Raw genomic sequence first — 15,880 nt, forward strand, 5'->3', positions numbered from 1 at the left:
GTAAAAAGTCTGATTGATGTGTAGATATGAAAAGAATAGCATGCATCTCTCCATCTTTGCTTTTTGTTTTTGTTTTTTACACCATTTTGTCTATTTATTTTTTCTTTATCTGTATGGAAAAGAACCAGCTTTAGAGATTCTGTTAGTGTCTGGGTGAACAATCTGTGCCTGAAAAAGTAGCCTAAACTGTGTAGTGTTGATTGACTGATGTACGTGCTTTGAGACGTGCAGAATTGCAATTTTTGAACGATAAGTTTAACCAGCTTGATAAACATTAACATTTAAAGACACACATACATAAATACATTCAAAACACACACACACACACACACACACACACACACACACACACACACACACACACACACACACGTGAAACTATTCACTTTCAGGAGCCAAAGCATTTATGACTGAAGGAAAAGCACAACACCTGAACCTCTTGCTGGAGGTGAGGAAGGGAAAAAAAAAAGAAAAGAAAAGAAAATAAAATTAAGGAGAAGATAGCATATGATAGAACTGGGGGAAAAACAAAGTGCAATTCTAATCTCGTAAAAAGTACCTACCGTTATTTAAAGATGTGAAGTGAACAAGTTTAGCCAATCTTAAACATTGTTTTTATGTATATTGGCGAGCCTACACATGTAGTCTTGTGTATTCTGTGCGGTATGGATGTTGTGTGTGTGTTTATTTTATGTGTTTATGGTCTTCATTTTTCATGGAGTCCGGCTATTCCATTGTATAGACCTACAGTGCACTCCCATTATAACGAACACGCTTATAACGAAATTCCGGTTACAATGAAGTAAAAATTCAGGCCGCAAAATTATCCACTCTTTGTTCTTTATTGTTTATTTGTTCGGTTTTAACAAAATTTTGATAAAGTGGAAGAAAATTGCTAGTCCCGAGGACTTTGTTATAACGGGAGTTCACTGTATATGGTATGTATTTTGTATAGGGCCCCACTCACAAGCCTAGCTGCTGAAGCCTAGCTTCTGAAGGGGCCTAAAATTTGAGAAAGCCATTTGTATGTTAAGTTGTGTATTTATGTAATTGCAGATATGTTTGGTTTTGGTGTCCAATTAAATCAACTCCAAACTTCAACTTCAAACTTCGTGGGGATAACCAATACATGTACAAGCCAAGGTGGCCCAGGCTGTTACAAACATGTTAGATGAAGTGGAGCTACCAAGGGTGTGTACAGAGTATGTCCACTCTATATCTAATCCACACTGTGATTACGTATAGTGGGGTGGCTTAGTGACAAATATACTGATAATCGTGACACGCCGGACAAAAGTGTCATTTTTTCCTCAGACATTTGTATATATATGAGGATCAAAATTAGGGGGTGCTCCAAGAAATCCGCTAACAGAAAAGATGAGAAAATGCCCTTAATTTGTACATAACAATAGTGTCTGAATTCAAAGACTATACACAGGGCATTCGCCAGGTTTCTGTACAATGCAATGCAATGTACATGGTTGCTAGTCTTAAAATTCAGACCCATAATACGACATATTGTGTGCATGTTTACAGTAATACACCATTTTTACTGGTTTTCCTATGGTAACAGGTGGTTAGTCTGTGTTGCAGACCTGAGGGAGGTGTGTTGGAATAGTCCAGTTTTCTTAAGCACCTTTTCATTAAATAATTTCCTATAATTTCTGGTAAAGGATTTTTTTAGTACTGTCTACCTCCTGTAGAGAAATGGCAAAGAGTGACATGTGACTCTGGCTCAGATACTTTAAATCTTGGGCAATGACTGAGCCAGGTGTAGGACTATGTCACAGTTCATTTTTTCTCCCAGAACTACTAGTTTACCAGTAGAAGAGCTGCATATTCCATTGAGAACTTAAGGTTTTGGGTATTGACCTACATATTTCCTAACAAATTTAACCCGTTTCCTCCAAGATTGTGTGAATTCCATAGGTTTAGCGCAGGGATTACCTGGTTCCCGTAAGCAATTTTTATAGTCCGCACCTCCCCTCTTTATATGTTTCTTATTTCTTGTGGGGGTTATTCAAATGTTTAAAAAGGTTAAAAGTCTATTTTCATAGATGAAGTTGAATTTAGACAATTTGAATATTTTTAAAAATATATTGATATTTGTAATTTCACTCATAAAGACTTAAAGCGGTTTGAATATTTTTGGTCTGATAGCTATGTATAGACATGTTATTAAAAAGTAAAAGCAATGTTTGATTGGTTCACATTATCCAAAGAGGGTGGGATGTAGTTGGCTGGTGAACAAAGTCTATGGGGAAGTTTAAAAAGTTGATAGAAATAAAACAAAATCGGCATAGAGCAGAATCTAAATCACAATATGATATGACAAAATTCCTGACCCCAAAGGCGGTTGATTCTATGATGCTTTATGTCAAAATACATTCCACCCAAAATACATGTGATTGATAGGAGGAAAAAGTATAGTACATTAAAAACAATATAGTTCAACTAACCCCATTAGTCGAGCAGCATAATGAAATGATTGTTAAGTTTTATCGCCTTGTCAATTGAAGATGATGTTACATAATGACAATTATCAAAGTCAGCTAGATCTACGAGTATATCAAGAAACCAAAAAGAAGGGGTGGGGTGGGGTGGGGAGAGAAGAATGAAGTAAGTTATTAGTATTTGTAGTTTTGGTTTTCAGTATATTCATTTTAATTTCCTTAATTTCCGTTAGGTCATCATGGATTGGAGCATTTGTGTACTAGTAATCTGCCAGGAACAAACACAAGAAAAACTTAAAGGTCCTATATTATACACTTTTGGGAGAGTGACTTGAAAAAAAAAATGTTCAGGATATCACATTTTATGCATAATATGTGTAGGTCTGGGGGCATTTCATGAAGCATTTTGTCCGACAAGTTGTCGGACAAATTTGCTCTCTGCCAATCAGATGCAAGGATTTCTGTAGTTTGTAACAGTTTGTCAGAAAAATATCTGACCAAACTGCTTCATGAAATGCCCCCCTGGGGGGCATTTCATGAAGCATTTTTGTCCGACAACTTGTCGGACAAAAATGCTCTCAGCCAATCAGATGCAAGGATTTCAGTAGCTTTTAACATTTTGTCAGACGAAATATCTGACAAAACGCTTCATGAAATGCCCCCCCCCCCTGTTGTATCACAAGACATCCTACCATATACAGTTTTTGCAATCAAAGCAAACATATAAAGAGATATCAGTATTTTTCTCATTAAAGCATAAATGCGGACGGTTTAGTCTGGAAACATGTTATCATAGAAATATTGTTCACATTTTGTGTTATTAACAATACTTAACATTGATTATACAGATTCATTTTTTACAGAGGTTCTTTGTATCCGTAACTTACACTTAAGAATAATTTTCAAGCACTAATTTTGGGTTTTTGCCTTTAATTATCCACAAAAAGGAGGACTCAGTGCATAAAAGGTGTATGCTTTATTTTTGGAAAATGTTGAGGAGATCAGGAAAATAATATATATTGATGTAGATTTTGGACCTGAAGGAGCAGTTGAAGCATTTTTAAGAAACAATGCCTTGTGGCATCGTTCTTATCATCAAAAATTAATAATGGCAAACTCAAATGAAAATTGGAGGGGGGAAGAAAAGATGAACATAATGACATGAGACAGCTTGGTAAAGATTAAACGCTAAAATAGACAATGCAGCCTCTTTTCTCAGTTCATACTTATCCAGAGTGTGTGCTTTCTTTCCAGTACCGGTATTATTATTTAGATAGGTTAGGGGAATCCCTTTGAATTGTGTGATACATCATTTTAAAGCTTACAGTCTGCTCTTTCAGAATCTGTCCTTAAAGGACAAGTCCACTTTCATGCGCACGTGGATTCAGTGAATACAACAATATTAGTAGGACACATCACAGAAAGCTTGGAAAAAATCGTACAATCCGTTCAAAAGTTATGATTTTTTAAGGTATCTGCACAGTCGCGGCTGGATGAAAAGACTACCACAGTGTATGATGTCACATGCACACATTCTAAGGAAAATGAAATGAGAATTTCACAAAACCATACTTTTTGAATAAAGTTCACATAGTTTCTTTGACTTGCTACTTACGTATGTCAAGGGTAAAATTATTCCCCCTGCCTTCTGAAAGAGAAGTCGAGTATCCTTTTGTAAGCGAAAATAATTTATGTTGAATTTTCTTTATTCATTCTTTATATCGTTGTACACATGTGACATTACAAGGTATAGTAGTCTTCTCATCCAGCCTCGACTGCATGAGCAGAAACTTCAAAAATTCATAACTTTAGAACGGATTGTCCAATTTTCCTCAAACTCTCACTGATGTGTTCTACTATTGTTGCTGCATTCACTCAACCCACATGCTATAAAGGTGACAAATCTTTGTCTGGCGACTTTTTTGTTGATCAATTATACCAACCCTGATGGAAATCTCTTCAAATTCATAAGTTCTGAAGTCTCCTTTAAGTTTAACCAAAATCTATATATGTAGTTGCCATGGCAACATACCACTTAACACTAATGAAAAGTATTTCAAACCTCTATACATCCCGTTGATCAGTTGTACCTATTCAAATGGAATCTCTTCCAAACTGGAAAATAGCCTCCTGTAACTAACTTCAATCAAAAACCCTCGTTTTGGGTTGCCATGGCAACGCACAAATCAACAATTATATTTGACCCCTGGTTTATACTCTTGGTACCTTCTATATAACGTTCATATCAAATTTTGTGAAAATTGAATCTTCCTACCTGGAGAAATAAACAAAAACATGATTTTTAGAAAAAGTTCATTGACCTTTGACCTTTGACCTTTGGAAAATTCACCCCAAATTCAATCAAAATATTTTACTTGTTCTCAATATTCTTCCTGCCAAGTTTTATCCAGATTGGATATTCCTGACCTGAGAAATAGCCAAAAAACCTATTTCACAAATAAAGGTCATTGACCTTTGACCTCTGACCTCCTTCCCAGCATCAATTTTCTTGGAGCACCCTATTTTTTGAGAAGGTACATCATGAAGTACCTTTGGTGAAAAAATCATGCTTTTGTCCGCCGTGTCACGATAATTTCACTAAGCCACCCCACTAGTAATATAGTCGCCAAACCAAAACAAATACACGTACTACATAGCACCACCAAGTGAAGGTACTGAGTACTGAGTAATCATCAGTGTTGTAGCTGTGCTGTGGTTCTACTCGAACTCGTGAAAGGCGAGGTCTTTCTACCATCAATAGCATAGCCCTGCCAGGTAAGTTTAGCTACATGCCATACAAGTTTCGGTTTCCGTTACATAACACATTCTAACGACATCCTACTACTGCAGTATTTTGTCACAGAATAGATCTACGTATAACATGCTGTATGGGCGATAAACACGATAACCCGACCTCTTTTAGTCCCGTGTATAGCATTTCGTGAGGTATTATACCATCAATAGCACACGCGGAGCCAGAGCAGAGCTCGAGCGGACAGTACACACACACAAAGACAAAGGTATTTATAATACACTGTAGTGAAGCTGCCCATGCAATGGACAGAAAGATCCGTCTGTCCGGAGGACTCTTTTATATTTTGCCATTAACGCTGTCCTCCGTAGACATACGGAGGGGATCCATGAAGCCAGACGCAGTCTCCGCGGAACATTCCCCGACGGACAGATACAGACCGATCTTTCGGTCAACCCATGCAATAGATACCAGTCGACAAATCGGACGATATGTTGCAATCGAATGATGTTTATTATGTAATGTACAACGGTCGTATCCGTGAAACTGTAAAGATGATGTTTGATTGTGAGTAGCATACACACAATATAAATTAGATCTAGAAATAGATCTAGTTCAGTTTCACAAATTGAAATTACATTAAGATTGTTTTGTCATTTAAATTTATGTGCGTCTGGGAATTCTACAATCAGACAATTGTTTTTACACTAAAATTATCCGTCTATACAATAATTAATAAAGTTATACACCTAATTACAGCGCTTTCAATCTCATATTCGCTAAAGGATAACATCAACAGTAAACACTAATTCGATCACTCTTTACAGTAACAGTTTTTCGTTAATCTTAACCTCTACAAACTTATGAAATACTGTAATCATTGGAATCATGTAAGCTATATACAAGAACATTTAAATCGCTTACCTCAATGGTGGACATTAATTGCATTAGCAGCGTGTTTCAATTGTTTTTTGGCTTTGAGACTTTTTACTTTGAAGATTTTGTTGCTTTGCATGTAGAGTCTACTTTCGTTGCTTTCAGTTGCAGCCACAGACCGTAAACTGAGCGTAAAAAAATCATTCTAATATTTTGTTCAAGATCAAAGCCAAGCACCTACGCGCATAAACATACTATACAATAAATCAAAGCATACCGCCTACGCGTATAGGGCAGTACACGCCTCATATTGAGCATCTAACAACACCGCCAGGGAGAGTAACCATGGCAGCAGGCTGGAGGCAGCTGCCACATGTAGGCCCTACAGTGCAATGCCCCATTAAAATGAAATTTTAAGGTACCGATTCTCTTTATTGTATGTAATTCTATGCATTCTACAAGCTGTAGCAGTCTTCCCATCTAGCGAAGGTGGCACTGAGACTTCAAAAATTCATAACTTTCGAACAGATTGTCTGATTTTCCTCAAACTTTCTCTGATGTTTGATATACTATATTGCTCCATTTACTGAATTCAGTTATTCACATATATATATATATATATATATATACACTTGTATGCATTGTGGTGAACTTGTCCTTTAAATTTGTGGATCTAAGACTGTGAATTAGATGTAATTGAGGATGGTGAGGGTCCCTCGCCCAGCATGTCATAGGGTCAGAGGTTAAGCATCCCCCACAGTGCTGTTTATGAGAGACTTCCGTCTGTCTCAGAGGAGAACCGTCAATATCAACAAATTTTATAAAACTCCTCTGAACAAACCAATTTTTCTGTGTCGCTGAAATATATCTATAGATAGTTATAATGACATATTTGCTATGAGAGTTCATTATACTGTAAAACATGATACATGACCTATTCGCGGCATGAAATTTTTGCGAATTGGAGCCGACGGCCTTTCTTGTGACATGAAGTTTTCGCGAATTGCTACTGGCGTTCAATGCATATAGTGTAGACAAGAACTTTTGTGGGCATTTTAATTTTGTGAATCTTAGCACTCGCGAAATTTGCGAAATTAAAATGCACGCGAACATTCCTCGTTTTACAGTATTCAGATAGTTGCATTTGCGCTCAAAATTTCTTGTCCAATTTGTCTGTGTAGGGTAGATACAATCTAGAGTCTAGTTGCTAAAGTGAAATTGGCCATCAACTTCTCAGCTTTATGCTAATCAAGACAACTCCCTTTCAGCACTTCATATTGGTACTACTTGGGTATGTAATCTTCACATCTAAAGGTAACACTACTTTGTACAATATAATTTCCATGATGCCTAGCATCAGTTGAATTTTGATCTTTTATTTTCTGTGTTTCTGTTTATTTTTATCTTACTCACAGCTGAGGAGGACTATAAAAACAACCTGCACAATTGTTTCCTCTCATCAAAGTGCATGAAAAGTGGACATAAGAGATTGACAAACTGATAAATAATGCCTCTCTCTCCCTGGACTAGTATGGGGCTGATTGTCAGTCATACATGGAAGTGGGTGAGAAAAACATTGTCTTGTATTCAGTCTTCTAATTCTGCAAGGATACCCTGCAGGATCCATAAGTCAGGAGTTAAATGCTGATGTTTTTAAACTTACAGGTGCACTTTGGCATTGCCTAGATCTATTTGTGTGCATAAGTGCAAGTAAAAGTCGATCCCTCTACTGGGTGGAAGAGCTCTCTTGAAGACCTCTAGTGAAGCAGCTTCAAAGGTGTTGAATGGAACCCCATTCCAGAGTATTATTGCTCTAGGAAAGTCTGTAGAAGTCTATAAAAGTCAATCCATTTGAATACAACAATAGTATGAAGGGTTTGCTGTCATGAGGTTGCCATGCAAGGCTGCCAACTTTCTCACAGTGGCTACTCTCAAGCTCACATGCTCATCTCTCAAATTTTCATGTTAGAGGAGTGAAAAAAAAGTTAGATTCTAAAACCTGATCAAAAAGAGATCTTGTAGCGATCATAACCCCAAAAGAAATGCAATCTAAGTTGGCTTAGTGGATGATATTTAATCAGATGAATAAATTCAATTTCAGCTAATACCTGGTACTCAATTGAGTTTAAAATGTATGCTATACATGCAACAGTACTCATGACATGCAGTATGTACCTGATCTCACCATTTGACAATGAAAATTGTGAAGTTCCCAATGTCCCTCTACTTCCCTCATTTATGCTGTTTTGTTTAATTGCACAGATATGCTGTTTTATGGCCCTGTGGTATCCTAGTTTCATTGGAACTGATGGTGCTGTAATCACTGTATCTCCAGCCCCATCATATCAGCCTAAGGTCACTCCACAAAGCACAGGCAAGTATGGTCATCTAAAACATGCAGACAGACACTTGCAAAGACACACAGATACACACAAACACATACAAAAATCCATTGGGCTGTTCTCTGAAAGGTGAATTTTTTTAAAATTTTTTTCATTTTTTTTGCAACAATAATGTTCTCACATGTTTCTCTTCATAGGATTTATAAGCAAAGTGTAATGTGACTTGATTACATACTGGCCAAGGACTTTTTTTAACCTTAAAATGACAGTCTATGAATTTCTCTGATTTAGATTCGGCCTATGTCCACTAAGGGTACAGATAGCAGACACGCAAGTATACTGTATATGCCATGTATTTTGTGGGCTTTCTTTTCATGAGTTGGGTGCTATTCACGAATATTACAACACGCAAAAGTATTATCTTTGACATGATATATTTTCCTGACATGAATGTGCATGTATGTGTACACTTTTCCATCCATGATCGCGAATTCAACCTCCGGGAAATTGTTAGGAAGGCCCCATTCTCGAAAAATTAGACTTGCTGAATATATGGTATATATTGAAGTATGTGGTGCATTTTTGTGGTTGATGAGGAAATGACCTTGGTATAGGGAAGATAGCCATTTGTATTATTTACAATCACTGTCTATCTTGCAACAGCATGCATGACCCACAGGTGAATGCACAAATTAGGTTAGATGAAGGCAAAACACTTTGAATACATGTGACATACAATAAAGCCAAGCCAAAGACAGTGCTTTGCCAATTCTATGGAAAGATGAATAAAAGAATGAAAATACATTTTCAATGCCATGATGTGTAATACATGATCATTCCAATGTTCAGTTTTATTGGTATACATGTGACACCATCCTGCTTTTACTTGCCAGTATCTTGTCCATAATACTTTTATCACCAGCTTTTTGATTGATTCTGTAGTAACAAAACAGAGAATAACTTTCACATAACATTCACTAAAAGGGTCATCTCTCATTTCACTTCTTATTGATCCTGTTGGGAAAATAAATCGAGATTGAATGACATCTTTGGCATTAAAGTAACTTTACATCATCATGTGTAAGTTCACTCTAGATATCTCATATATCTTAAAAACTTTTTCACCCATATAAACAGATGAAAGAAGAGAATACAAAACAAAAGTGGCAGTGAATCAGTAAGTAGTGTTGGTTGGTCACATTGCTGCTGCCTTGAACAGAGGAAATCAAATCAGGAAAAGTACTTCCATTGATCTTTTCTTCTTCTATTTTTGATTTTACGGTTTGCTGTACAGGTCGAGAAGGAACCCAAGAATACATAGCAGGCTTCCTTGTGTGCTTGACGCTAAACATCGTCTTCGTAGCTGTCGTCCTTTTTGCTCTTTGTTATCTTAAGAAAATCTCTCAACATGGTGGTAAGATACATTTATGAAATCATATATAAGATGATGATATTGTTTTTCTTTTGTATTATCAGGATGAAATACACACTAGGTAGAGTTCAAGAGATTTTGCTACCATTGTAAACGAGACTGAGTTTTCTTATGCCTCCATCGCTGGGGGCATTATTTATTGTTTTGTTTTGTTTGTTTGCTTTACTCATAGGTTTGTGATAACAAAGAGGTTATATACTCACTGCCTATAGAGGGCAGACTATGTAAAATGTCTGAGATCACAATGAGGGTTGGCTGGCCCTACTTGGAAATGGCGGACTTTACTCCGGATGCATGTGCTCTGCGCACTCACAGAACAACTATTGTACAGGACATACTGCGAGTCTGCTCTCCTTGGCTGCTAGTATACTAGCAAAGAGCGCTGTCCACCGTGAGGGGCTAGCCTAGCACCTCACTCCATGCACTCTCCGAGCAATTGTTCATTGCATATTGGGAGTAAGCACTCTATTACCTACTCAGATATAACTGCTTTGGATAGTTGACATTAACAGTTGCACAGATGACATTCAGTTTGCCTACAGAAAGCGATATTCAAGAGACTCCCCCCCCCCCCCCCCCCCCCCAAAAAAAAAAAAAAAAAAAAGAGAGAGAGAAAAATATATAATATGTGTATATATATATACACTATCCAGTGCAGCAAGACCTACAAGTTCATGTAGACATTGAGAAAGAACTTGAAAAAACCCCTATAAGCTTCTAAATAAGGACATACATTATTGTACCTTTATTAGTCTTAAGATTTTTTTTTTGTATTATTGTAGTTTATGTACAATTTTCTTTGTTACATCTTTCTTCAGGTGATGAAATTGATGGAGCACAGCCAAGGCAAAAGAAGTCATGGAAGGAAGCTCTGGAACCTTTAGCAGGTGAGTGGCAAAAACCTTCAGTCCACACTCATTGATCTGGGGGGGGGGGGGGGGGGATTTCATGAAGCATTTAGTCAAAATATTTTTTTCCTGACAAACTGTTTTAAGCCACTGAAATCCTTGCATCTGATTGGTTGAGAGAAAATTTGTCTGACAAATCTATAGGACAAAGTGCTTCATGAAATGCCCCCTCCCCCCATAGTAAACCTAATTGTTGTCTCTTCTTTTTGATATTTCTACCCTTGTTTTCCATAAGTGCAGTATATTTTGTTGTGTTTTTATTTTTGTGAATTTCCTGTGTCAAACAACATTTTCAAAATAAGCAACTCACACAGATATGCTGCCTCTAAAGCCATGACACCTTTCCTATGATAAAAGTATCTATTGTTAAAGAAAGTGAAATGCAATTAAAGTATATTAGAGTACTCAGAGTGAAAAGATTAATCTTTGTTCCTCTTGTTAACTTGTGCAATGTATTCTCTTATATTCTTTCAGTCAAAGGCATTATTTACTACAGTTGATTTAGCATCTTGTTGTTTAAAGCGTTTCTATCGATCCTTGATGATGTGTGACAAGAACTCACAGCTGTTACTGTTGTGATCTGCCAGCATCTTGAGGATGTAGTTTTCAACCACTTGTATGTTTTCCAGTTTCATTAATTCGTATAAAACCCGTTGAGGACGGGCTGAATTTGCTATACAACATGCATTTCCCATAGACACTTGCCCGAGTATACTCGGGACTCGTCTTCAATTGGTTAATATTTGCCATCTTGATATTTATCATGCCACGCTTATTCCCTTATTATATGCAACTGTCCCCATTATTCACAACTATCATCTTGTCTCTTTTTCAGTTTAGTCCACATTCCTCTCTTTTTATTATTTCATCTTTGTCATGTCTTAAAAGACCCAACCTTCTCTTTTTGAAGGGATCTTCCATGTCACACACTCTTTCTCTCTCTTTTCGGGTTTTGTTTATGTCTTTGTGTTTGTTTTGTATTTATGTGATTCAAACATGTTCCCATCTGATAAATCGAGATCATGTCTGATCTTCTCCCTTGCAGACAAAGTCTTCTTAAAAAGTTAGCAGATTAGAGTTACAGCAGCAGCAACAAACAAACAAACAACATGGCTTCCTCATGAGAGAACCTTGGCTTCACCAGGTGTATCAGGGACTGTAGTAGTGTTTGTTACCATAGCTTTTGTGGTTGTCATGAAGCACGCCTTGTTGCTTGTCCTGAGAAAATGTTGTAAACCTCCTCACTCAGCATCGGCTTTACAGAGTCCAAAGTTACCAAAAATGTTTTTGATTTGTTTTGTTTTTATCCCATTTAAACAAGAACATCAGACTTATGCGAGCAATTAAAGTTGCTAAATAAAACACTGCTTTCCTCTGGACCTGTGTCAGGTTACTTAGTGCAGGGTAACTTGCAATATGTGCTTGTACATATATTTTAAAGTTTTTGACCTGCGAAGATAAAGACATTGAAGAGTTTTTGTACATGATCACACATTGATTTCTCGTTATATGACAAGTCCACAAGATTTCAGAGTGTCGCGAGGGTTTTCCTTCTCATATTGTGCTTAAACTCTGTGATTGTGTCATGACATGTTATATCTGAAGTTTTTAATAGTTAATATGTAGCTGTCACTTCCTTTTCATACAGATAAATTATAAGGTTTAACACTGAAGCTTATTTGCGATATTATGTATCGATGTTATGTATTGTCAATTCGTTTGCATTTACAACTATGCTCATAACATTATTATTTTTGAAACTGCCATTTCTAGGGGAAGAGAGATTTTTAAGCCAACACTTAGCTGCCCTTGCTGGTTAAAGGGGCCTGAATAGAGCCCTGAACCTCATGTGTTGAGTCATGACGGCTTTGATATAGCCCTTGTGCCATGAAAAAGTGATTGCTTCTGTGTGTAACAGGGTTTGCAAATTTATTATTTTATCGTAAACTGAGATACTTTAAGCCATTTAGAAATAAGACAAGAGGAATACCATTCACCATATACTGCTCGCTGTATTTTATATTCTGTCATGCTAGGAAAAGTGATGTGCAAGTGTTTGCCGCTTTGTGGCAATGTTTTGCTTAATCTTTCTTTACAGAGAACATAATGTAACTAAGCTGGTGGTACAGTCCGACTTTGATTATCCGGCCATCTCTTATCTAGACTCCGCTATCATCCGGATGTGTTCACACAGTGAAGACAAAAAAAACATTGATTTCAAACTCAATTAAAAATCCTACAAAACTCACACAATATGCCTATGATACTCCCAACAGAAGCATGTTATGAATTTAACAATGATATGTTTCAATTTCTGCAAAAAAGGTGGACTGTAATTTGAAGTAGGCTAGCATAGATTGCACCACTGTTGTGGTGTATGCTACTTATCTATAGCTGCCACTGGGAACTGGTGTTCATGTACATTTACATAAATATTGTTTCTCCCATATCCAACCAAATTGCAAATCCATACGGGAGCTGGTCTGAGCATGGCTGTATAACAGAGGTCTGACTGTACTTCATTTCTCATGATAATTGTGGTGCTTGAATAGTGCAATTTTAAAATCATTTAATAATTTCCATTAATGGATTATGATTTTTTTTCTCACTTCAGCAAGTGTAGAAGTGAAATGAGGTGTTCTCTGTGTTGTGCAGCTTGTTCAATCATAAACTGAAATAGTTGCAATGAGTTATTAAATTTTGGGTTCCTGTATTACATAAAAATTGGGCTCACCTGAACCAATGCATGAAATGAGGTCCTGCTATCACTAACTCCCTTTTGTTATTTTTCATTTTGTAATTAATTGTCTTATGTGGAGAATTATTCTCAAACTTTTCATGATTTCAATTCCATTGCTTTGAAAAAGCAATGGTGTGGTAAATGGATTCCCTGCAGGCATAGTTATTTGGGTAAGGTGGTTTTAAGCTGTCCAGATGATAATGCACTAGAAACTTCATATTGTTTACTATGAAAATGTTATTGTTGGGGAATGTTTTAGTTTTCATGGATAATTATGGGTCCATGTGGTCCTGGAGATAGGTGTCCTTAAGATAAAGTAACATCTAAATGAAAATGTGCAATGAAAATTTATCATAGTGGAATATTTTCTGTCTTACTTTGTCCAGATGTAGCAAATTTCCTTTCAGGAAAGTGTGTAGTTTTTCTTTTATTTGTTTGGTTGTTTTTTTTTTCTTTTCTGCCTTTGGTTGGAGTCACATGGGTGAAAAATTTATGCTCAGGTAAGCCTCGACCCCATGGGTTCTGTGTTCTTTGCTAAATTTTCTAATTTGAAATACCAGGTATATTATTAATAGTATAAAAAAAAAAATCATCAGTTCAAATGTAATTGTGTGTGTGCATGTGTGTATGTGTATATATATCTTAGTTTAACAGTACTGTACTCACTGTGAAGGCAAAATGCATAGCATCTGATGATCGAATGTATACCTGTACTTATAATACACTGCTTGAATATAGTATTTTTGGAAGACGTGTTTAGTTTAGTGTGAAAGCTTGCCTTTATGAACATTCAAGTTGATGTTATTTCTGAGTTACATACTGGAAACCTTATGAGTGCCGTAGTTATCTGTCTGTATTATGTAAACAATTTTATTTGGTTAAAGAGATTCAAAGCTGTCATAAAAAGATGTAAACAGTTAGCCAGCCAAATATAGATATGGATGATTTGGTTCATATTGGTCATGCTGTGAAATCTACACTCATTAGCAGTTTTTTACGGGAGCATCTTTACAAATGTTCCATTTACTTTATAAGAGCCATGTAATTCAAAATTGCAAAATTGAGGTGTGGATACATAGTAAAAGAGCTATTTTTTTTTTTCCTCCAGAGCTAGAAAGTCAATCTTTATATTGCATTCTAAAATCAATTTTGTATATTGCATTCTATATGCAAACTAGTCACTAGCAGACTCACATGCAGACTAGATCACAAGCCATATACATAACATGTTATTATCATTGCTATGGTTTGAAGAATGTCCTTTATGTCCCAATTTTTACATTTTCAAAAGTTGAATCATGCTTTCTTTTGTTCTGTCCAAAACCTGTGGCCCCATAGTTCAACACATGTATTAGGCCATTTGGAATTGCTCTTGGATGTGACTTTACCACATGACATAGCAATGTACTGTACTTTAACACTGATCAAACATTGTGTGTATTGCTGGTGGATCTTTGATGTCTTGTACAAGTAGTATAACTTGTATGATAGGAATTTTGATATACAGTATTTCATCTGTTTTTCACTTTAATAAAGTTATATACTTCTTGGTTCCTCTTAAATGAAACATTTTATTGAGGAAATATCATAAGGCATTCTCTACTGTCTAAGATTTTATGTGTTGATCATTACACATGATTGTATCAGATTATTTTTTTTACTCTGTGGTAAATGAAAAGGAGATAATGTTTAGACTGCTCAACTAAGATTATTCAAAGATGCCTATTTGAATTTTATGTGTGTGTGCCATTCCAAATATGTTTTACTTTAACAGAAAACAAGTATGCAACTCACCACAGTCAGAACCTATTTTGTAATGTTTTTTTAAACATTGTGTACCTATCATCTTTATCTGAGAACAGTAACTAGCAGCTTGTAATGTCTGTTGTGTAGAATCGTTATGTGTAAGAAATGACTAGTGAACTTTTAAACTATACGTGATATTTTAGTCAAATGTCATTTCTAGTGTAGGTGGATTCCTTTGTGTGTCTGCCTGTGTGTACATTGTGCATGTGTGTGTGTGTGTGTGTGTGTGTGTGTGTGTGTGTGTGTGAGTGAATGTGCTTTGCAATGTTTAGTGCAGCAATTGCTCATGAGAAAAATTAATAAAACGATTATTTATTGAATCACCATTTTCCATTTAAACTTCAAGATGAACTTACATTTGAATGCTAAAGAGAGAATGATTAAATTCCATTCCATTGAATAAAATAAAAGTCCAATCAATTCTTTTAATCATATAGTCAATGCCTTTCTATCTATCTTTCTCTTTATTCTGGTCATAAATCCCAAAATGCAGCGCCATGTGTTTTAATACAACCACACAAAATATGCACTAATGTAAATGTATTACATAATCATATATGCATCATACATA

General features: G+C 36.1%; 1 protein-coding gene across 2 annotated transcripts; it reads left to right on the forward strand.

The window, feature by feature from the left end:
• The first annotated feature begins 5,144 nt into the window (after positions 1 to 5,144).
• LOC139735899 (uncharacterized) lies at positions 5,145 to 12,006 on the forward strand. Of its 2 annotated transcripts, none has more exons than XM_071646653.1 (6): positions 5,145 to 5,228; positions 7,497 to 7,645; positions 8,344 to 8,455; positions 9,718 to 9,837; positions 10,674 to 10,742; positions 11,809 to 12,006. In XM_071646653.1, the coding sequence occupies exons 2-6, from the start codon at positions 7,589 to 7,591 to the stop codon at positions 11,829 to 11,831; spliced, it is 381 nt and encodes a 126-aa protein (XP_071502754.1). In that variant the 5' UTR covers positions 5,145 to 5,228; positions 7,497 to 7,588; the 3' UTR covers positions 11,832 to 12,006. The 2 variants fall into 2 exon arrangements, with proteins under 2 accessions (XP_071502754.1, XP_071502755.1); XM_071646654.1 differs by having other exon boundaries at positions 7,497 to 7,641.
• The last annotated feature ends 3,874 nt before the right edge of the window (positions 12,007 to 15,880 follow it).

Source organism: Diadema antillarum, unplaced genomic scaffold (assembly GCF_040938485.1).
Source record: "Diadema antillarum isolate AM-2024a unplaced genomic scaffold, OU_Dant_1.0 seq00000604_RagTag, whole genome shotgun sequence".
NCBI classification, from domain to species: Eukaryota; Metazoa; Echinodermata; class Echinoidea; order Diadematoida; family Diadematidae; genus Diadema; species Diadema antillarum.